At 39.3% G+C, this 25,139-nt stretch overlaps 1 protein-coding gene across 5 annotated transcripts in view; it reads left to right on the top strand.

The window, feature by feature from the left end:
- Positions 1-25,139, top strand: part of CALCR (calcitonin receptor) — a 155,383-nt gene that overhangs the window by 93,432 nt on the left and 36,812 nt on the right. For all 5 annotated transcript variants that reach the window (XM_088161678.1, XM_088161684.1, XM_014875595.2 and 2 more), the window contains exons 3-7: positions 2,555-2,708; positions 5,815-5,925; positions 13,900-14,012; positions 18,130-18,221; positions 23,080-23,206. In XM_088161678.1, the coding sequence (XP_088017804.1) occupies positions 2,555-2,708; positions 5,815-5,925; positions 13,900-14,012; positions 18,130-18,221; positions 23,080-23,206 (597 nt within the window). The remainder of the gene's footprint in view (positions 1-2,554; positions 2,709-5,814; positions 5,926-13,899; positions 14,013-18,129; positions 18,222-23,079; positions 23,207-25,139) is intronic.

The raw sequence follows: 25,139 nt of genomic DNA, 5'->3' as shown, positions 1-25,139 counted from the left end.
TGAATTTTAGTGACACAACTCATCCATATTTTTAATTGACCTGAGTGAATTCCTGGCCTAAATGTAGGCAGTAGAAACTTTGCCGGTAATTTCAGCTCCTCCACAATTGCCTTGTGCAAGGCAGTGGAATTGGCCTCCTGGTCACATGGCTGAGCACTCATACATAATTTTGTACCCAATCCAAGACATTTAATCTTTCCACCACCACAGGTACTCTCTACCTTCAAGTATCAAAATATTCTCCTTAAACTGTACTTAATAAGAGCTGACTTCTTCAGGAAACTATCTCTATAAGAGTAAGGTGACTTTAGTGTCCGAATTGTATTTCACCCCTCAAAATCATCATTCCACACGTGGATCTGTTCCCAAACTGGCCCAGAATCTCAGAGAAATTATCAAGAAGAAAGGCATTGCCACAGAAGTCCTTCTAGCTTCCTGTGATGAACCTGTTATTTCTGTCTTTAATACAAACAGCTTGGAACTGAGGAATTATTCAAAGTAAGAATGGGAAAAATTAGCGTGCAGTATCTATTAATCACTTCAGAGAAACACCAGAGCCTGTCATGGACATGGAGGGCTAAGACAAAGCTGAGGTTGCCTAAAGAACTTCATTTGCACTTTTCTGTGCTGGATTTAGGATTTTGCTTGGCTGGTTTTTAAATGATTCCTGGGGACTCCAGCTGCTCCCCTTAGACTTTTTAAAACTAAGAGATCTGTGATGTTTGGCTTTGCTTCTGTATTTCCTGTTCTGACTTTCAAGATAACTAATTTTTCACTTGGATGGCCAGATGAAATGTTCCAAATGGCTTCATTGTCCAAGTATATCTTTGGGGGGCGGGAATTGTGTGTGATGTATACATACATCTACAATTTTTACAAAATTATCTCTTCCAGAAAATTTTTTCATTCTTATTCCTCCTATTTTATTTCAAGCACCTACTGAAGTACAAGATTGACTGCCTCCATGTCCTCCAGCTAGCAGGTGTATACATTGAAATGTCTGTGTCAAAAGTGTGGGATGAGATGAGATGAGATGAGATGAGATGAGATGAGATGAGATTAGAAAAACATAATTGATTTGATATAAGAGTAAAAAAAGATTAAACTGACATAGTTTGGCACAGGATAAAAGTAATGGCTTTTTTCTTCAATGAAGTCAAACACACTGTGGTTTTGCCATGTATTTTACAAAGGTGTCTTGTGTGAAAATGGGGGTAAAAGGGAATGTATTGATGGAATACAATTGCCTGTGATGTGAAATAAAAAGGGGGCAGCAAAATTTAAGAAGTAAGCCAATATTTGAACTTTCAAACTTGTCATGTTTTCAGTTCAAACAAATACAAATGCATGCCTAAAGATCTCTATATTAGTATTTGCTGCTAAAAAGGTCAAGTTTGTGTGTTTATGAGAGTCCTAGATTTTGAAACAGCCTGCAAATGAATCTGAATGCTTTTGTGATGGCTTTAGTACCACTTAGTATAGGGGAAAATAGAAGGTCATGCTAGGAAAGTGCTACAGCAATGTTGCTTTTTTTGATGAGAGGAACTCATGTTTTACTATCACCTTCAAGCAGAGAAGAGTCATGATACAGGATTGAGGCAGAAGAGAACAAACTAAAGCACCATGCTTTCATTTCTGCTCACAGACTTCAGCTGTACAAGGGAGGGAGGGATGGAGGGGTGGATGGATGGATGGATGGATGGATGGATGGATGGATGGATGGATGGATGGATGGATGCATGGATGCATGGATGCATGGAGGGATGGATGGATGGATGGATGGATGGATGGATGGATGGATGGATGGATGGATGGATGGATGCATGGATGCATGGATGCATGGAGGGATGGATGGATGGATGGATGGATGGATGGATGGATGGATGGATGGATGGATGGCATAACTGACCTCTCCAGCTGAGATCTCTGCCTTCCAGAGGTAATGATCCTTTCCTTTAACTGGCAGGCAGCTCAGAATGGGAGAATTCAGAAGATGCCACTAGATCAAAGACCTTGCTATTTAGACTATCAAATTCAGGGAGTCTGCTTAGGTACTTAATTAGACCTAATGTCAGGTATCGAGGTTTAAACTCTACTCTGTTTCTATGACCTTAACAGTTGCAGAAGCTCAAAGCAGGTGGCATAAAACATGAAATAATCAGTTCAAAGCAAAGGCTGTGGCACTGAGGTATTTTGTCTGCACTGTCTAGTTAAATCAGCACAACTGAGCAGAAATACATGGGTGTAATTTTGGGAAGATAGAAAATTCTCTTGCAGACACTAAATTAAATGAAAAGATTTTGAAGACTATCAAACATTTAATGACCTCTTCACCAAGAAAAATGGCTTGGTTAAAGTCTTATGTTTTCATGAGGTAAACAAATAAAATTCAGCATTTACTTTGTAAGTAGTACGAGGCCCATCATAATGATAAACGTATGTGCAAATAAAAGGTCTTTCAGGAATGCATAATAGAAATTTCTTGTTCTCTTTTTTTTTAATTTAATCCTCTTTGTTTATTCAGTTGTACTAACAGCTTTTCCTTTCCATACAGAGAATTGTTCCAAGTCTTTCTTCTACTGTAAATTATACTGATCCTACATTAGAGCCTGTTGTAACTGAAAATTCAGTCATAAGGCAGAAGATCATAGATTCGCAGTTCAAATGTTATGAGAGGATGAACAGAGCTCCTCCATACAAGAAAAAAGGTAAAAAGGGGTTTTTTAAAATCTATATTTTTCCATGTGTGGTTATATAACTATAAAGAAATATTTTCTTCTCTATACTAACCCATAGTCTTCCTCAGGGTGCAGTTTCCTTTCCACAAGCAGTAATCAAATTCACTTACTTAGCATCCTCCTAAGTGCAAAGAGAGGAAAAAGCCTGGAAGGAATCCAGGGAATTAACAGCTCTGTCACCTACATTTCTGGATCAATGTTTTGCTGCTTAAATCTCTGTTGTTCTTTCTTGGGGAGTAGCATTTTCCTGAACCTCTCAGCAAGCTCACATCTGATCATGAATCTTAAATAGAAATAGTGTTCTGTTTGCTCCAATCACTGTTTCAATTTTGTGCCATTTGTAATTGACTGCTGGGTGTCATGCTCTGTGCCAGCACAAGTTCCATGTATTCTAAATTCAGCAGCAACAATAGGAAAAAGAGATTTGGAAAATATTGAGGTTTATAAAAGAGGTTTATAAAACGTCTTTACTGAATATAAGGCATATATGAAGGTTAATAAAAAGGAAAATTACAAATAATAGTGGTGCTGCAATTGCATAATATAAAGCAGCATTTCTGTTTGGGACTGAGAGTTCTGGTCACTTTTTCTCAGAAGATATGAATGAAGATATAAGAGCTAGAGAAAAAAATATCACAGGTAGTGTGAGACTTATGCAAGTAAACAACAGATACTGAGGACACATTTTGAAGAGAAAATATATTTTAAACAATTAAAAAAAACACCCAACTTAATCGCAATGTTTGAGATAATGTGGAATTTTTTGTAATACAAGAATGAAGACATTTCTACGGCTCTTTATCTTAAAAATTTTACTGGGCTCTATAAGACTCAAAGAAGAGTTAGATGTTAAGATAATTAGGTCTTGATGCAGAAATATTTGGGAATTAATATAGAGATTCCCACCACTTAAAACAGGTTTTAATTCAGGTGAATAATGGGGAATACCCATGAGCAGTTAAACAGGGTTATTGGGTAGAAGGAATGATATTTCAGGCATAAATAAGCCTTTTAGTTGCTAGAGTTGCAGGTTTCTTGTTAGATTATTCTTTTACTCTCCAGCTCTAGAAACTCCTAATTTCTGCATCCATTGAAAGTAACCACTGGATTCACCTTTCTTTTGCACTTTGCTTGTGTGATAAGTTGCAAAGGGCAGATTTTCCAGCATGAGCTGGGAATTCATATGTATCAAGGCATGAATTCCTAGCAGTGTTCTCAAGGGCAGCGTTGTTTCAGGAGAACAACAGGGAAGTGCCTACATTCCTTCAGCTGGCAGCTAGATTTAAGTGAAGCCATTGGGGGCTATTAGTTCGTAGCAACATGTACTTAATTCATTTATAACTCAGAATAAAGATAATGGGTGAGTACAGAATGGTGCCAGCATCACTGAAGCTGTGTTCTGAAGACATAATAAAATAAGGAGCTCAGGCACATGGAAACACATGACTACCCCTCCAGAACAGCACAGTGTACGTGTATATATATATATATATGTGTGTGTGTGTGTATACATACATAGATAGATATAGATAAATGAGTGCATGTATATATATATGTCCTGATAATTACCTTGGAAGACAAGACCATGGTGTACAGATTGCCCTACGTGATTTTTTTTTCTTTATCAGGCCAGGCAAATAATTTAAAGTTTTAAAACTAGATATTCCCTCCAACTCCATTTAGCACTACTTTTCAAAAACAAGCTCAAGTTGCAATCATTTTCTACTCATATTTTTATTTGATATTACAAAAATATTCCTAAAAGTTTTTCAGATACATTTCAAAGATACAGAAGAACATGACAATGCCTGAAGGAAAGATAACAAACTGCTGATATGATGATTGGTTAACTAAGTGAACAAGCAACTTGATAACTGAAAAATACACGTGCATAAAATCTTAGCTAATGAAGTAATTTCTTTTGTGAGCAAGATCTAATTTTGAAAAAATTAATTTTGAAATTTTTATGCTTTTTAATCAACAACTACTTGACTTACAAACAGTTATTGGTGCAAATTGGAACAATTCAGATGTCTTTTAACAGCTTCTTGCTTCAGTAAGAAAGTTTATTTGTGGATGGTTTCAAAAAATTTTGAAGCAACTAACTACCCATATGTTAATAACTTTTAGTCACTATTAGGTGCCTTCTATTACAATATTTTCAAAAACAACCTCCATTAGAGTAAAAAAGAAGCTAAGATATATCTTATTCTATTTCACTTTAACCTGATGGTCTTGGTGATAAATATTTTTTCCCCAGCACAAACTGGTTTTGAATGGAGAGTAATCGGGAAGTGTAGGGGGGGTTTGATGTGTTTCTTGTATAAATCCACAGCGAGTCATGTTACACGTTACAGCGAGCAGTCTTAGAACACAATTTCTGAGGACCATGGCAATCTCTGCACTGAGCTGTGTTCTGCCTCCTGGCATTGCTGAGTTTGGGGGCTGGGAACATCCCACAGCCTCAACAGCATCACCTTCCCAGAAGGGGCACGACGAGGACAGGGTCACAGCATGCCTGCCTAGACAGCATCAGCAGGCAGCATCTGCCTGTTACAGACCAGTCTTGCACCTGCCTCACTGCATTTGTAGTTACAGCACCGATCTCTGGTGTTGGGCAAGGCAACATCTTTACAGGGACCTGTCTCTGCAAATATTGCTTTGAGCTGGGATGTCTCCACAAATGCTTCCTACCTTTACATTTTGAACGCCTGATTTTCAGACCTACTGAGCAGCAAAAGGTGAAATGAAAAGTGGGTGTCTCACAGGTCTTTGGGTACTGCTAATGCTAAGAGCTAGCAGAAAGAGGATTAAGGAGAGAAATTTGTAGGATTGGAACCTACATTCAAAGTTCAGTTCAAGGTGCTTTGAAATGTAACTTTCTGGTAAAATGAACACCACTAACATCAGGCCAGCAAAACCAAGTACCTTGTAGCACCTGAATGCAACTCTAAGTGGAACAATAACAAAATAAAACTTGATTGCAGACAGCAATATTCCTCGAGGGGCTAGAACACAGTGGTTCGGGAGGGACTTTTTTGTGGAATTAACTCTTGCAATCCTCTTAAATGACCAGGTCTGTTCTGCAACCGAACATGGGATGGCTGGTTGTGCTGGGATGACACACCTGCTGGAAGGCTCACGGCTCAGAATTGTCCTGATTATTTTCCAGACTTCGATCCAACTGGTACAGTATTTCTTTTTATCATTTTATCTTCCAAAGAATGTCTTCAGAATGTTCGTGGCATTGAGTAGATGTGCTCGATCCAGTGGCATTTTTGCAGCACTGTGAAATCTCAGAAAGTTTGGTTGAAATTAAAACACATCAAGCTTTTGGGTTCTGTAATTTCCATATTTTCATTTTTAAAATATCTCATATGTATTTATATTTATGTAAATACAACCCATGGATTTATGGAACCTAGTTTATTAAAATGTCAGCTTCTGAATTACAACATCAAAATATTCTTAGCACCTCATTCTAAGTATTTATAATGAAGAGAAGATGCTTATGTGCTTGAAATATGTATCAGTATGATCTTTGTTCATTTTTTATTGTAAAATATAATTTTATGAAAGAAGATAAGCAAAAATCATGTCCTTTCAATCTATGAGTTTCAGTTCTTAGCTGAATTCTTTATACAAATACTAGAAGCAGACTGAGAGAAGTAACTGAAGGATGTTTAAAATGAAAAATGAAAAATCAATGAAAGCATTTCTAAATAGACATGAGGAAATATTAGACACAAGTTTAACTCTGGAAAAGAGTACAGTTTGAAGAGAAACAATTGTGTGTTCCATGCTCAGGACATGTTGCTTATAGGTAGTGCTTGATGCCACAGTGTACTAAATTCCACATAGTCACGATTCACCAACTGCAGTTAAAACCTGTGAAATAAACATTTGGGAGGGAGATTGCATAAATCTGAAAATTTTCAACAAGCTTAACCCAAAATATATTTGCCCAACTGTAAATGAAGGAAACAGACTTTTACATAGCTGTGAGTTAATTATCCAACACCATTAGCTAAAATTGTTGATTTTCTTGAGCTTATTGCTTGTTTAGAAAGTGAGGAGTTTCCAGGTTGGATCGAACCCTGTACACATTTTGCTGAATTCAATTTACAGCCAGATTGATTGTTATTACTGTTCTTCATAAATCAAGCTGTCCATAATTACAGAATTCACACAGCAAGTTTCAAATTTCCAGCGCCAGACCCAGTCTGACCTCCATTCAATCTTTGCTGAAGGATCACCCCTCTTTCTAGTGGAAGTAGGCATTGGACAGGATGGATTGAAGGAAAACTGTTTGCTCAGGAATCCTCTGCTTGGAAAGTGAGCTCATATGGCAAGATCACTATCAACTTCCTGTGGAAATACCCAGAGACCAACCCACCAAATCTTTACAGCAATTTACACCCCTGAGACAGACAATGGGCACCAAATCACAAGGTCTTGTCTTTTTTAGCCCTTTCTTCACAAGACTTGGCCTCTTTTCTGTGCATTGTACAGAATGTATATTCTGTACATTCTGTACATTGTCATTGCTTTCAAGGAGGAGTCTTGGAGCAGGGTCATGCTCATGGCTCATCATTGGAGCACCTGGGGACAGCAGACTGAGAAGCTGAGACCCTCATCTGCAGGACTGCCTTTCACTCAGGTGTCCCTCTCTGTGGATCAGTGCTTCAACCATTAGACTATTTGCACAAAATATTCCAAAGGATTCCAAAAGAGCATTTTAGAAGAATTGGCCAAACTTGGTTCAGTTCCCAGACAGAAGTGCCCACATTCAGGAGAGAGCCCAAGGCTCTGGATCCTCACATTGCACAAAGCTTTTTCCTTTCTAGCATGCATGTTAGAAGTGCCTCTAGGATGTGGTCTGTACCTTCTGCCTCAGACCCCATTTTATTCCTGACATCCTTCTCACACATCAACAGCCCTCTTTATGAGTAGGAAAACTTACTACAAGTCTCTTCCTTTCCCTGCTTCCTCATGGTTTTCAATGAAGAAAAAAATATATGGCACTAAGCGTCTTAATTTATGTACACTCCATGCAATGCTCAGCTTGTACCTTTAGCAGGTGGGTGTTGGGCAGCCTTGTGGTCACAGAAGTTTCCCCATGACTAAAGGCCCTCATCCTTCATTGATGGGGTGATTTCAGAGCCACTCTCCCACTAGCTCCTCAGCCACCCATTCTCAGCTTTTCCTCTTGTCTGTCTCCAGTGACTTGTTCTGAACTAATTGCTCTACTACAACAGCACTCTTCAAAGTATCACTTGAAGCCATCCATGGAGAAGCATCTCACTCCACTTACTAATGCTTATTAATGCCAAGGCCTGTGGCTCGTACACTGATTGCAAATCACTCCTTAATGTACAAATGCTTGTCATGAAGTCTGGCCCACAGAGTGTGCATACTCCAGTTACTCTTCCTGGCAAGATTTAAAGGTTGAAATTTGGGAATTTTTTAGTATTCCCGTTCTCTGCACACAGCCATAGGAAGAAAAGCTTCCTCCAGTGATTAATTTCCTGCTGTTCCCTCTGCTGTCCTCTTTAAGAACAATACCTGTGGTCTTCTGGACTCAGTATTTTCCTCTGGCACATTTCTCCTCATCAGCATCTCTGTCAGCCTCTTTGCCTGCATCCTGGTAGTCAGCCCTGTTTCCCAGTTTTGGCAGCAGCTCAGCATCTCCTGGTTGAGCCACAGCTGCTTTCCCAGAATAGCTGTTGAATAACCCAGCAAGTGTTACAGATGTGGCATCAAACCAGTGGGTAGTCAGCCTTTGCTTTACAGGTGGCTGGTTGTCACACGGAGACTCAATAAAGTAGGAGGGAGACAAGAAATAAGGGGGGTGTCTACAAGTCTGTCAACTGTTAATGAAAGTGGCTGCCACTAACAGGTGGCCAAAAGCATAGACTGAACTGTCCTGAGAAGTCTGTCAGGTTTTGTATCACAAGACATTATTTCCTTTGGTGCCTTATTCATTTTAAACAAAATACAGCCAGCTTTTCTGCTGATAAACAGAAACTTCTTCCTAAAAAACAGCAATTTTCCACTATGAAAACTGTAGTGACTGTCAGATTTCCTCCCCATTGAGCCTCTGACCTCAGAATGTATTTCAGGCATGCAAGTAACCCATGGATTTCTGAAACAAGTATTTCATGCAGTGTTGTTTTGGGCTGCACCAAGATCTGCAGAACCACTGTGCATCAGCTAATTGATGATTATGTCACTTCATTGAGAGGCCATGAAATAAAATAATATATTTCCTCTATTTTTTTTGCTTTGATACTTGCATCATTCATCATTGGAAAAGCGACACATTATTGTCAGCATAGTATCAAATCTTCCTCCCATCTGTATCTGTGGGTGCCAAATACCAGCCCTCTGTATCTGACCCCCAACAACAGTCAGCACTGATGCCAAGAAGAAATTGATAGAGTGTGTTAGAAAGTAAACAAGGTGAAGTCGTATTCTGAAGAAAAGAACACAGAAACAAAGTGAAGAAGAACATGCTCGGTGCTCTGTTCATTTTCTGTCTGACAACTTCACAGTTAGCTACCAAATGTAGTCCCACCTATTTCACCGAACTTAGATCAGTTCATACTAGACAGGAATCTGTGCTCTGAAAGAAGCAATCTCTTTCTCGCAGTGCACATCATGCACAGTGTGATAATGCATAAAAACAAATCAATTTGGCTGGAAAACATAACAAGACCTACTGCTTTAATGCCAGTGACAGCAGGAAATTCATTGTCTCATCCACTTCTGGCTGTGAAGCTCTGAGCAGGGCTATTTTATATGCTCCTATTCAGGCAACATGCAATTCTCTTGAATTTTATTTTATATTCGTGTTTTAGACAGGTTAATCTTTGGTATAATCTATCTGAAATGGTTCCAGGTCACACTGAAATTGGTAAGAGTTCAGTTTTTGAGGAATGCAGTACATAATTCGTGCTGGCAATATTCTTACTAATGGAAGAAAAGAAAATACATTGTGGATATAATGGCCTTTAGCAGGGCAGGTTGGCCGAGGGCAGGAGGAGCTGAGCCTTGCCCTGTGCCACCTGCGGGCTGCTGGGTTTGTGCAGGGGAGTCTTGTATTGCCCACCTCGCTGTCCCTGTACAGTGCATTTAGTCAGAATTGTATTGGTGCAGTCATACAGCAAGAGAACTAAATGTGGAAGTTTTTCTGTGGGAGACACCCCTTTTCATCTCAGTTTCACTCTCTTTATTTTTTGGCAGAAAGCAGTGTTTAAGAGCAGTATCCACCCCACTTTGTGAACCAAAGGTGCATTTAGCAAAACTCCCCTCAATTTTCTGCTTTGTTGGATTTCTGCCCTTAGTTCCCTATTGTAAGCTATTACTCATAACACTTCATGTAGTTCCAGGAGCAGAGTTTCTAGAAGTGCAATTTGGAAGCAAATCCATATGCATCCATAAGCAATTAGATGATGATTAATCAGATGATGATTAAGGTGCTGTTAGCCTCTTACAATTGAAGAACATCCACGTACAGCCTTGCCTTCCTGCTCTGACATTGGGAGACCCCTTCTCTTGCTGCCACGAAATCCAAATTCTGGCTGAATTTAACTAAAAAAGACAGCTCTGGATATCTGCTGGTCCTATTCTCTTGTCCTAAAGTGATATAATTTAGACAATTATAAAAAAGACAAATCTGAACTCTTTGTCTAGCTGCTTCTTTTCTCCTTACCCTTCTGTGTATTTCTGTCCTGTCCCTTAGCAAGTTTGACAGCTGTGTTTTAAAAATCAATTCCTATCCTCATACTGCTTAATATGACTCTTCTACAGATTCTAGTTCTGCTGACTAAGACACTCTGAAGACAGTGATAATCCTTCATTTACCAGGACATTGGAATTTAAGTTTTCTAGGGTCTTCACTGCATTATATGAGATTATTTTTTTCATTTCTGAAAAAATTTCTTCCAGAATATTTTACCAAAGATGTAAATAAATCAGATGTGCAACATCAACTATTCTTTCATATGCAAAACTAAGCACTGCACAGGTCTCTCCAAACAATGGCAAAGAATCCAGTGTCTGGTATGAGCATGACTGCAACAGGGAATAACTTCTTCCTTCTTTTATCTTTTAACACAGCAATAAACTAAAAACTGATGTTGGCTCCTTTAACATGTACTAGCTATTGCTCTGGTCTAATTGTGAAAAGCCTGATTGATAGAGCTATCATGTTGTTCCAGAGATATTAAGATATTTGTTACATATAGATGACTGAGGGATTTCTAATGAGCATATGATTCATCAAAGCACTGTTAGTGGCACAAACAATACACATTCAAATAACTGCTACTGGTTAATCTTTCAAGACACTTCACTGCTCCCACGAAACTTCCCTTGTGGATGAGATTGCTCTCATCCATTTTGCCCAGACAGTTCTTGAAGTGTCTATCTCTCTCAGTTAACTGCAGAGATTCTGCACAGCTGCCTATCAATTCTGTAATTTTAAGGTTCCTACAGTCAAGTGAGATCAGTCCAATGTGATGTTACCATTCTTCCACTTTGAATAATGCAATGCCCAAGTGGTGTCCTTTCCAAGCTGATAGGGTACAGAGAGAGCCTAAAAAAATTAGTGTTTACACAGTATTCTAAGAATCTCAAAGCCCAAAGTTTCATTTTACCTTGCTACTGTTGTCTTACCCATCCTTGCCTATGTGTATTTTTTCACACTTTACCATATTCTTCTGCTTAGCACAACAAACCAACACATGCCCAGGTTCAATATCCCCTACCTGCTAATGGGCCACTCTAGAATAACTTGCAGTACAGCAGTGGTTGGATTGCATCTTTGTTTCTGTATAAAATAATAGATTTAAAAGAGAGGTTTGACCTGTTTGAGCCACTGGCATGGACAGTAAAGAGTGCTTATTCTCCAGTTATGTATTCTCACAGCAAGAAATCCATGGGACATTGGCACTTTCAGAGTAGGATTGGTTTTTAGTAGGATCAGTGTTTGTCTGACTTTAAGGAAAAGTATGAGGTGAAAGGTTTGTCTCTAACTTAAAGAGGCCACGTTATACTCTGGCAGAGAGCCTACCTAGGCACTGAAGTGCAGAGATGATGGATGACATTGCCATACGTACTCTGTAGCAGATGAACAAAAGCCGTGCACTTTGCAGAGTGCATGGGATAATCGGTGCAACACTTGCACACTGTGTTCCATGGTAGCATAACCATTAATCTTTCATCTGTGACTGAAAACTTTTTCCAGCTTTTGATAGCATCTGGCAATGAGTAAAAGGGAACACTGCTACATGGGCAGTCTGAGATTATCTCCAAGCTGCAGCCATGTAAGGCTCAAATAGCATGTACTGTTACTCTTAGTATTGTTGATGCACGTATTGATTTTTAACAAGTCCCCCAAAACAATGATTTGAAATCCACAATTATTTCAAAAATATGCTGTGTTCTGGAGGTTTATCTTCTTTTTTTTTCTGCAAGGGCATTATATAAAGTGTATTTCTATTCAGAGTAAAATAACTCAGTCTATTCTATCCTTACCTTACCCATATGATAAGTTCCTTTCTTTAGGCTTTAGGAATATGAATCTTACAAATTAATAGAACCATTAATCATCAGATGAAGAAAAGTAAGTGGGAATGTTAGTCACAAAAGTTGAAAATGTATATGTTCAAATGACTATGGCTCTGTAAAAGTGTACTGAGTGGTAATGCTGATAATCTAAGTATAAAGCAAATAAAATTATAGAACTAGAAAAGGCAAAGGAAATTCAAGATAGACTTTTCAGACTATTTTAAAAGTCAGACTTTAAAAGCATGCTTTTCATAAGTCTCCGTGTCCCTATCTAAGAAAACATCAAACAATTGTTCATTATTTTATAAGTTTATGATTTTACCCTGTGTTTGTCACTTGAGCAAACATTCCAGTGACTCCCATGTGGCTAATGGAACTGGTCCAAAACTGACTGGTGATTAGAAGTGACCATCTGCACCTCAGCATCCGAGTGTCCCCAGCAGGAGTGTGAGCCTGACAGGGGGGACATAGACACAGCACATCTGCAGCTCCAGGCATCATAGAATCACACAGAATCACAGAATCACTAGGTTGGAAGAGACCTCCAATATCATCAACCAAATGCCCTAACACCTCAACTAGACCATGACACCGAGTGCCACATCCAGTCTTTTTGTAAATACATCCAGGAACGGTGACTCCACCACCTCCCCAGGCAAAGCAATCCAATACTTTATTATTCTTTCCATGAAAAAGTTTTTCCTAATATCCAACCTATATCTCCCCTGGCACAGTTTGAGACTGTGTCCTCTGGCATCCTGCAGGGCTGTGTGCTGCTGAAGCCCCACTGTGCCCCCAGCACAGCAAAGGACGTGCAGAGGAGCACGAGCCAGCAGCACGATCCATATGGCAGGGATTCGGGAAGGACACCAGAGCCACCTGTGGCGAAGGAGCCAGCACCAGAGACACCTGTGCAGAGGCCAAAGACACATCAGATTATTTAAACAGACAACCCTGCAGCCATCTTAAATTAAACTGGACACGTGGGACCAGTGCCAGAATGTTTCTGAGGCTGCTTGTCTCTGTGCCTGCGTGCTGTGCAGACCCTGAGGGGGGCGATGCTCCCGTTCTGCATGTCAGGATTCCACCAGTGGGGAGCTTGGCAGAGACTTTTCCACTCCTCTGCACCGGGGCTGTTGGCACCTCCAGCACCCAGGCTCTGCTTCATACACTACTGACTTCCCTTTATCTACACAGTATTTTTAACTCATTTAACCCTGATGCTTGAAACCCTCCACACTTCCTCCAGGTCTGGCATCAGCACCTGTGGTTATTTTCTCTCCCTTAAGCTGCCATCAACAGCCTCTTTAAATGGATTATTATCAGCTAAATATTGCTTCTGAATGAAGGCTGAGACATATATGCTAGTGGGCGTAGTGCAAAAGGAGACAGCAAAACAAGTTTACCACCAGATAAGTCTCAGAAAAAAAACAAAACAGCAAAGATGTATATTAATTACACAGGTTGAAAATCATCTGGATTTTATTACACAGACATTTTACTGCCAAACAAAGAAATTCTTTTAGATGGGTTTTTAAATTCATAATATGCTTATGTTAAAATAACTTTTATTGCAATTTATCATCAGAGAGGGCTTCAAAATACTGTGATGAAACTGGAAATTGGTTCCGCCATCCTGAGAGCAACCGAACTTGGTCCAACTACACCCTGTGCAACTCTTTCACCTCTGAAAAACTGAAGGTATGCTGAAGTTAAAGAGGCAGTGGTTGTTTGGCAATGTTTTGGGCTGGGCTAGCAATAATACATGTGAGACAGACCAGAATAGCCCTATCTTTCTGCTTTTTTTGTTGCACAAGGCTTAAATAACATTGTTCTTGTGAATTTAGCTTATCCAAATTATTTTGTGAGTGCTCAAGTCTCAATATTGGTTTGCTATGGGGTGGATAATTTAGTGGTAATTCATGTGACAAGTTTTGCAGTATTTTTCAGATGCATTTTTAATTCCTGTGATTTTCCCTGATTGACCAACAGTTATAAAACAATCTTTTAGAGTCTCAATTTTGCTTTCCATAGCAATAATATTCCAAGATGTTGATGGCTTCTCTTCAGGGCTAGTAATATTAATGTAAGTGAAAATTAGTTTTCTTAAGCAAAGAATATTACCCTGTGCTCACACGCTTTGAAAATAAATATTTGTGAAGGGACCATTAATCCAGAAAATCTTACAAGCATGAACATATTTAACTTTGAATTTTACTGAAGAAATTGAGACTATTTACAATAATTAGTTAAGCATTTGCATCAATATTTCCAAAATCAAGGTGCTAACCTGAAAGACAAGTACTACATCTAAAAGCAACAAAAGAAATAAGAAGAGAGAAATCAGAGAAAAGCTTTAAAAAAATTAAGTTAGGGAACCTCATAAAAATAAACATATTTCTCAAATGCAAGTAGAGCTCCAGGAAAATCTGATTACAGATTTGTGACAGAATAATTTGTGACTATTTGGAATAGTGGAAGGAAAATATTCAAGAAGTGATTTGATTTGGAGTTTGTGTTGAAAGACCTCTTCTTATGCAGCCAGAAAGCAGCATGCAGGTACATTTAGTAGTAATTCAGCCCAAAGGGCCTTGGAAAACTCTGTAGGACTCGGCAGGAGGTGAATTGTAGGGGCTTTTGCAGCATGACAGTCAATCATGGTAAAATGAGACTCACCTATGTGACAAGGCAAGAATAATAGTAACAATATGAGCTTACAGAGGCATTACATGTAAGCAACACAAGTATATAATTTTTTCAGATGTTGGTACATGTAAGGAGGCCAAAAATGTGGTTCTGTTACCTATTACCCATGCCTTCCAGATGAAGAATTTTGAACATCATTCACACAGAGAACAGATAGAATACAAAGGAAAATTATATGCACATCATGATTTTTCTGAAACGAAAAGTTATGGAAAATGCACAAAGAATATATCTTTACAGAAATGCCAAGTTAGATTATGACCTTTAAACCAAGCCCTCAGTAAACAGAAATGTGCTTCATTTGTAGACTATTTCCACTTACCTACACATAATATAATTAACTGAGTCAAAGGCATTACTCTTAGAGAATTCTCTTTCCTCAAGTGAAGAATTCTAGAGGAACAAGGAAGAACATTTAAGTTTTCTAAATCCAGGATAAAAAATCTGAAGAAAAAATGTAGTGAGTCAGCATGTTATATAAGTCCTGTGTGTCAGAAGGACATGGCAGGTGACCAGTTCAAGGAGTGCAGAAATTAGTAAAAGTGCTCATTTTTTGTTTGAAGTTAACTGAAAATACCAATATGCTATACTTTTGAGACAGATCATAGAAAAAAAATTATAGCCAGTTCTTGAAAATGTAATGATAGACCATATGCTTTGTTAGCTGACATTTCAGTTCATTTTGATCTGTCATCATTGTTATATATGAAAAGCTTTTTAAAGCATTTGGCATAGTAAATTTGCAGGATACAATAAAAAAAAGCAGTTGCTGATTCCCAAATATAGAGTTGCTTTAGCACTTGAGAACAGAAAGTTAGATTGAATAACCAAGAATCCTCCAGGGTATACATAAACTTGCATGTAGCTATCTGGAGATCTTTCCTACTTCTAGCTATTTCAGGAAATAGGATGTATAAAAGATAGGTAGAAAAAATATTTTTGAAGAAGTCATCTGTAAATTAAATTCAGGCTTTAAGAATATATCCATTTAATGTCATGAAGAAACACAGCAATCATGTAGTATGAAGTGAAACAAATGTCACACAGGTAAACCTCCCACTACACTGTATTGGGGAAAGTTGTCTCAACTTCTCCACACTCGGGTCTGTCCTCCCTGGGATTCCTGGTGCTCTCAGAACAGGTTATCAAGCATTTGTGCTCACTAACAATGCAGTGGTTAGTCTTTGTGAAGGAGAACTAGGAGACCTAGGGTATTTTCAGTAAATATGCATCATTTTCCATAACGTGGTTAATGGTATTTACACTCAGATCATGTCTCTTCTACGTGGTCAGATCAGTGTAAATGTGGCTCTGGTTTAAATCTGGATCAGGCCATCCCAACCTAGGTTAATGAATGCAGAAACTTATTTGAAAGTAGTAAAATGTCTCGAGACCAAATTATATGAGATGAGCACCTTTACTAAGAGGAATGACTTTGTTTTCTGAATTGTGTTCATATTTCTTCTCAATGGAAAGTTTAAAATTATGTGGAAACATCAAAAAGATTTGAGTTTCAAAACTTCAGGCTACAAAAAGTCATTCATCTGATCACTGAGAAGAGTAAAATTTCTTATGCAGAGCAAAAGAAAAATGAATGAAGTAGAGCTAAAAAGAAAATAAACCCAGCAGAGGACTAAGACTTCCAGTCCTTTTTCCTGGATAGGCTGCTACTATGTCCTTGCTTTCAGAAAGGAGGCAGTGATGAAGCCTGGAATGACATTTAGCCTCCTTCACTCACTCCTCTGACAGATGGCTGATGCTTAAGAGCTTGGCTGACACCAAAGTGTGACATTTAAATACCTCAACATTCTGAAGCCCAGGTGCTGTCCTGCAATTTTATTTTACAACTGGCATAAAAAATAAGGATCAGCCTCTCTTAGATTTCAATGCCATGAGACACAGTGAAAGCCCAGTTATCTGTCCATGGGTACTGGATTCACAGCACTGAGTTGCCCAGCACTAAGGCTCACACTGATGTGAACCAGAGTTTGTCTCAAGATGTGCTGTTCTTGTGTGGTGCACATTGAGGATAATGTTCACCTCATCTGCTGCTTCCATGACTGTGAAGGTCTTGGTCATAAGTCCCCTCTGACTTCTCCTCTCCAAAAAGGAGAATCCCAGCCTTTGTACTCACAGAAACTCACCCTCAGCTATTTTAGTTGCCTTTTCTCACCTTTCCTTGCTCTTCTGTATTCATGGGGAGACTGGAAGCACACATGCATTTAAGGTTAGTGTTGTAAATTTCGAACATATGTTGCTCTTCTACTCTCAGTGCCTTTATTTATCATAATCAATATTTTGCTGGCCTTTTGGCTTTATCATTACACAGTAAGCCAATGATTCAGAGAATTGGCCTGGATGACTCCAAAATCTCCTTCCTGAGTTTGGTTTCCAGTCTTAAGTTAAGCATGGTGTAGACAGGATTTAGATTACATGTCCTAGCTCTATTAGCCCACTTTTTTCTCTATTAAAGCTCATATGGCATCTTCTTGTCCCCTCAGTTAAATGAGGCCTTTTGTGAATGCCTCACTGTTATCTGGAAGACCTAAGTATCACCTGGAAATTTTGAAGTTTCTCTGTATCAGGTCATTGATGAATACATTGAACAAAAACTCAGCCCTAATACAACTCCTGAGGGCAGGTAACTACTGACTCATCTCCAAAAGTGACCACTGAGCTTTTGATCCCTGTTGTTTAAGCTGCTTTCAACCCATAAAAGTTTTCTACCAACAATGCAGCAACCTGGTTTATTCAATAATTTTTTTTTGCATATGTGTGAGAACTTGTCATAGGTCTATTGAAAATCTGAATGTATATGTCTGCTTCACTCTCATAGAGCTTAGGAAAGTTATTGACACAGTGAGAGCAGAGATCTCACCACTTACTTCAATATATCAGGAACAGATCCACATATGTAAGAAACACTTATCTTTAGATCATGAGTCATGCTATTTAATAGATTGCTGATGTTAAAAATCTATAGAAAAAGAATGTTTGAAAGAAGAAAAAATACAAAACAGGAGGTTGATTTTGTAGATTCTTCCCTAATGAGAAAACAAACAGAGTGCCTGTAACCTTTTCATGCTTGCCTTTTCTTTTTGTTGAATTGCAGATGGCGTTCATACTTTATTATATGGCAATCGTGGGCCATGCTTTATCTATAACATCCCTGTTGATTTCCTTGGCAATTTTCTTCTATTTCAAGTAAGTGTTTCCTACAGACACTCTCTCTTCTTTCCCCTAAGGCATCTCAACCACAGGAAATCTTGGAAGGTGTCATGGCAGTGAGAAGCAGCCCTTCTGAGTGTCTTTTTATATAATCCTGATAAAGAAGTCTGAGCTCAGGCTCCTCTCACCAATGGGACCTCTCTCAATGGAGTGTAGCCAAGACCATGTTTTTATGTTTGTCAGGACTGATGTGAAAGTGCAGCCTATGGGGAAATGGTGCAGCTGGGGATTCAGGAAGGCCTTTTATTTACCTATTTTCTTATGCTCCTTGAATAGCATGTCCAGAGCCTGCCAGGTGCTGTGACCTCATGGGGCAGTGACCAGGAGCTCCAATCTCCTGAAGAACAGGACTACCTGCATCTGATGCTGAAGGACTGAGCTATTGACATGAGTAGGTGCTCAGTCCTAAGAGTGAATCTGGCACTAGTGTGCAGCCTGTTATCTTCATTAAAAGGAAAAACAGAGATGTGCTATATCCGAATTTTAAAGGAGACTAGATTGATATTCACTGAAAGCACTACAACTATTGTATGGCAGCTTAGAGCATTTCAATATTGTTCTTCAGTGAACTTGTCTACTGTCAATTAGATGCCTCTGCCTCAACTGTCAAACAGAAAGAGTAGCAAAAGATCAAGCCCCCAACATCACCACCGCAAGAATAAGATTAGGAAACACTGGAAAATTAAATGGTTGGACTTTGCATAAATTACAAGATTCTGTAAGATTGCAAACTCCAAATATACAGGCTGTGGATTCTGATAATTTCCAAAGAGGCAATTTGATGAGTGCCTGTGATAACACATCTTAATCAGATACAGAGATAACTAGAAGCTCTGCCGAATGAACTGATGAATTCCCTTCCCATTTAAGCAGATAAATAGCACAAAACCACAGCCATAGTAATGCTTGGAAAGAACTGGAAACAGCACAGTTTTATCTGATTTGGAACCCCATGCTCTGGTTTGAGTTCTTTGGGACAGTGAAGACAGGATCTGGTCAAATTAGGTATGCTAAATGGACCAGCAAGGTGACTCCTTGCAGTGAGCGAGGCAGGGTCAGCCTGTCTGAGTCACTCTGAGCTCTGAGTCATGAACAGCACATGATCTTGGCTGGTCCCAGGCTGCACTGAAAGACTGGGCTTTGCAGCATCCTTCCAGACAGCAATACACCTCCTCTTCTCTTTCCTCCTCCGCTGCTCCCTCCCCTTCCATGACTAAGCCATGACACAAAGGTTACAGGGAGAAGAGGGAAAGGAATTAAACCAAAGTGCTTCATAATGGGAGGACAAAGAGTAAACCAAACTACAATCATAGGAAAGTGAGAATGAAGCTATGTGGGAGCAGGGCTCATATAACTTTCAGCTGTTTTCATCATCTGGCTATGACAGCAATAAATATTTGACCTTCAGCTGAAGGGAAGCTGTCAATCAGACAGTCCATCAGATAGTAAGAGATGATTTCAGGACTGTATAATAGCCTTTGACTTTAGAGGCATCTTGCAGGGATTGCAGTTTCCCACTGCATCTGATGATGATCTGGCATCATAGATGTTGCAGTACTTTCAGAAAGGAATAACGAATCAGTAGTGATGAGCATCACTAAGCAATGCTAACTCATAACAGGAGAAAGTATTAATAAGGTAGAATGTCTAACAGCTTCATGCATCATCACATTATTGCACGATTTCTGTAATTGCAGAGTGAGACCCCATTATCTTATTTAATAAAACACAAAAGAAGAGAGGTACTCCTAGCTTCAAATCACTTCCAATTGAATTATTAAAACAAAGACATTTGTATAAAGACAGATGGGGAGTACAACAAGTCTATATTTGCCAGAATAATAGATGTTGTGTTATGAATGCACCTGCAGTCTAATTGCTGCCAAGACTTTTAAAAGGAGTTGAAGGGTAATGGATAGAAGGACATTTTGTGAAATTTTTGGGGAGTTTTCCCCAGGGGCAAGGGAGAACATGGTAAAAAGCATGAAAATAATTTTATAATTAAACAATGGGGGAGAAGAGGAAAATATGTGTCTAGGCGTGAAAATCAGTATTCTCAATATTCATGCATGAGAAAAATGACAGACTCACAGTTCTATGAGGAAAATATTCTAATTGTAATAAAGAAGTAGAGATAGGAACTGTAAAGGGTGACTGTGAGTAGATAAGAGAACCTATCCTTGAAAAGGGAAATGTAGGAGACAGAATCAATGTGAAACACAGGGCAGCCACAGAAAACCTATGAGACTCTGAAACTCTGAAGAGAAAGTGGATAGAGGCTTGGAAACACAAAAAGCTCACAAGTTTTAGACACAGATAACTGACTTAGTTACGCCTTCTTGCATACTGATTTATCAGAATCACACAGAATCACTGAGTAAATTGGGTTGGAAGGGCCCCTCAAAGATCGAGTCCAGCTCCTGGCCCTGCACAGCACCATTCCTGGGTGCCCAAGAGTGAAGCAGAGTAAGGAGAATACAGAAAGATGGCAGGGACAATGCCAAGGAACCTTCAAAAACATCACAAAAATATCATTAATAACACGAAAAGGGCCAGGAAGAGAGCTAAAACAGGTCAGAGAAGGAGAAGATTGCAAATGATTGTCAAAACCAGCAGAAAGGATGAATCAAGGTAGGGTTAGTTCCACTTTCTCCTCTTGGTGTGGACCACATCAGGCAGATGTCAATGCCATTGTGACAGCAAACACTGAAGGTCAAATTAGAAAGTGAGGGAATGAAAAGAAACACTAATGTTACAGGTGGATTTTTAACATAAAAGCTGCAATCAAGGAAAAAGTGGAATATTGAGGGAAAAGGAAGAGAAAGTAAAACTAAGAGAGGGAGGCAGGAAGGGAAAGGAGCCTGGGCAGCAACAAAGGCAACATGTACTGAAGGACTGTCCAATTTAATAGATGAGAAAGACTGCCAAAAGTCAAGTAGAGCAATGAGGAAGGACAGGGACGGGAGTTAAGACACATCTACCTGACTAAGATTATCACAAAAGACTCTCTGTACTGGAAACCACATAGAAAGGCACCTGGAGAGACAAGGGTCTGCATTTCTGTGGCCAGGAGCTGAAGAGATTGTTCCCAGTAATAAGGAAATTCTTATTTCTTGGGAACAGAGCTGATGTCACACCAGTGCTATTCCCAGGGCTGCAAGAAGACAGAGAGTGATACGCATGTCATAGCATCCCAAAAAAAGTGGGGTTAAGTGGCGTAGGCAGAGTATTGTGATGGAGTATGGGGAGAAAGGAAGACTCAGGACTGAATAAATATCACCAGAGCTTAGGAGCAGCAAAGGAACATCAGACTAGATTTGTGATGGGAACAAATACAGGGGAAATAAGCACAAGAACATAGTGTAGCAAAAATAGCTCCAAAGAATGGTCCGTTTTTTCCAATACCATGTCCTACAGTGAATCAAACCGAAAGTTCATGAACCCAGCTCTGTATCTGGTGCTCAATATTTGCCAATAGCTGATGCTAAAGGAAGGCTATAAAATCAGGGCAAAGTGTACAGAGATACTCTCTTTTCTAGCCACCAGGATCTGCATCTTATGGACATCCTGAGCCAAAGATGGTGACTTGATAAATAAGTAGGTCAAAAGAAGTGATAAGCATTGCTGGATACTGATAACCATAACAAGAAAGATGAACTCAAGCTAAAGGAAGAATTTCATGCAATGACTTGGAAAGTAGGAGTAAGGAAAAAAGAATAAATGGCAGGTGACCAAGGGGCTAAAGAAGGGAAATAAATCAAGGAAGCAAGGAAAATAAGCAGAAGAGAGTTCAATTGGCTAGATTAGCTTTCTCCTTTTGAAGGAAGTGCATTCTGCATTGGCCTCCATATGCAGAGGAGAAGAAAGCCACAGCCACAGTCTCCATTCCAGACTGCAAAAGACTCCTGGTGCTGAGCTTACCCCAGCAAGACAGCAGTATTTCTCAGCTGTTCCTTACCTAGCAGTTTTGCCTTCTTGCTCTCAGTGGCCACTGGACAGCACAGCATTATCTAACAGCTCCATGACTGCCTTTCTGCAATCCCCCTGTGTCATCCTAATGCTATGCTCTGGGCATGGAGAGCTGCAGGGGCCTTTTTCTCTGCCTCAGGGATGTATGAGGAGGTGACATGAGGATTTAGGTATGAATTAGAAATGGGAGATGTGAAACTGCAGTCATGATTTGGTTTCACAAGAATTCTGAAATCTTATCTTGTGAAATTCTGCTACCCACAATAGCATAAGTCCTACCCTCCCTAAAACCACTGATTTTAAGAGATTTCTTCTCCTCTGAGCAAGAAAACAACCTGTTCTGGTTTGAGATCTCAGCTGGAGTTAGAAATATGCAGGATACCAACCCAAATCCCCCTGTAATTTAAGGAGACTTCTGCCCAAATTCCCATCCTGTTTCACTACTAATTCCTGAAGTAGAAAATAATTTTCATCTGAGTATTTGAGAAATTGAGTCTCCAGGGAACGGTTACTTATAAAGCATTATTCCTGATATTCATTACTTGTATCATGCACATCCAAAAATTCTCAGGGTTCTGCTTCACCACTTAATATCTCAATTACCATGAATTAAAGAAAGGCATCAAGAGCTAAGAATGTAGCTGGATGGGTCTTTCCAACACGGTCTAAAAAGCATGTGGTGCTAAACAGGTGTAAAAACAAACCCAAAAATTTTTCAGAGGTTATGGCTGCAATGCAAGTCATGTATTTTCCAATTATGTCTTGCCAAAAGACATTCTTGAGAGACTGTTGCCAGAAAGAGCTTGTTAAAGTGACATCACAGGAAAAATACTAATTTACACGACATGTGTTATATATTTTTCAGGAGCCTCAGCTGTCAAAGGATAACACTGCATAAGAATTTGTTTTTTTCCTATGTGCTGAACTCCATGTTTACAATTGCCCACCTCATTGCTGTCGTTCCTAACCCAGGCCTTGTAAAAAGGGATCCTGTAAGTACTGCATGACTCCTCTCCATCCTAACACCCAAGTAAAATCATTATGGCCATGCCAAAACCAAGAATTCCCATTCCTCAGCTAATGATAGCCATCTGGGAAAACACACTGAGAGGGTGCAGATTCTGAGAATTTCACTCAAACTTGCTCAGATCTTTCACCAAGCAATAAAAATCTTTGAATCTCGTACAAGCCCCAGACTTGCTCCAGCCAGCTCATCCATACAAGTATGTGTCAAACCTCCACTGCTCCCAGCAATAACTACCTGATTCCCAGCAGAGTCCCTGAGGTGATAGATGCTTTGATGACTGCCTGTCCTTCTTCACAAGCACACACACACTGGGGAGGGACAGGATGGAAAGAGAGACTGCTTATTTCAATATAACACATAAAAAGGGCTATTTGCTGCATTTTTTAGCTTGGGAGGTGGTACATCAAAACATTAGTTACCTTCACTGCTCTTAGGTAGTGATAAATATTGTGCCAGTCCCTCAGCTGATAAAAATGTATGACAGATCTCAGTCATGCAGACCTGGTCTTGCTCCCTAACTCAGCAATCACATTGTACCCAGTCCTTACTGTAGGTCCAGCCAATGTGAAATTAATGCAAAATGGTAATCTCAAATTTCATTTTAACACTGATCAGCTTGTAGTCTAATAAGATCATTCAATTATGATTCAACCATTTATCTGCCTCTAATTTCATGAAAGGATTTAAATATTAGCACCTGATATTATCTGATCACATGTGTGTCTCTCAAATGCGTGCTGATTAAGTAAGTTAATTAAAGCAGAAAATCTATAGCCTAAAGAAAACATCACCAGTCTCAGAGACCATCTGGAGATGAAAAAATAGAAGAGCAGAAGAATAATTTAAAAATCACACATTTTATTTCTCCTCATTGCATAGCATCATGCATAGATAGCCTGTGCAAGAGATGCAATGAAAATACACTTGATATTTGAAGTTAAAAAGATGGCAGATGATATCAGGCATCTAAATTGAAGTAAAATCATTACCTCAGGATTAAGAATGATACTTTCTGACAGCACAAATAAATAACCTGAAACGGTTTAAACTAAAATTTGAGGCCATGAGAAGGAGTCTTGTGTTTTAAGATTTCATTTAAAAACTGTATCTAGTGCCTTTTGGCCTGATCTTTGTTGGAAGTGAAATCTCCACACCAGTGAGGTCAATAACAGAGCTCTCAGAGGCTCCCATAGAGCCACGTAGCCACAGAACAGGTTCCAGCTCACTGAGCATCACCCGATGGAATCCCCAGCCTCCATTGCTAAGGTACAGACAGTATAAAATGACACCAGTGGTTACCTTTGGAGGCTGTGGAGCCCCAAAGCAGTGCAGAGGTTCATGTACCACACTCAGCTCGCAGGTCTCTGCTCAGAATATGAAGAGGAGCCTAAATGCTCAATATAGTCATGGAAATGACCCAAGCAGTGTCCTGTTAAAAAAACTGGCTGTGGTTATTGGCTAAGCAGATGTTTAGATGAGCAAAGACCTTGTTTTGCAATTTCTTCTTCCAAACCAAATTTCATATTTTTGACTCAGCAGTGAAAGACTGTCTACAGACAAGGTACAAAACTTGGGGCCAGAAGATCTGGGGTCTCTCATTTTTGTCCCACCATCATGGACAGGACAAGGGTACACTCACTGCTTGATCTTCACATTCTAGATTACCCTCCCAAAAACCAAGAAAAGAATTAGAAGGAGGTGACTTGCTAATATGTTCAAAGTCTCCCAATCTTACTAGAAAGTGTATCCTACAATTTTATTAGTAACATAATAAAACTGTAAGGTTGTGATTGGGAAGAGAGAATTAACTGACAGGAGCACATTTTTAACATATGATGAAATTACAGAAAATCTCTATATGAGTATATGAATAAGAGGATTTATCTTTAAAAAGAAAA

This window comes from Sturnus vulgaris, chromosome 1 (genome assembly GCF_052056855.1).
Source record: "Sturnus vulgaris isolate bStuVul1 chromosome 1, bStuVul1.hap1, whole genome shotgun sequence".
Taxonomy (NCBI): domain Eukaryota; kingdom Metazoa; phylum Chordata; class Aves; order Passeriformes; family Sturnidae; genus Sturnus; species Sturnus vulgaris.
The sequence above is the reverse complement of the archived record's forward strand: the minus strand, read 5'-3'. Positions and strand labels throughout refer to the sequence as shown.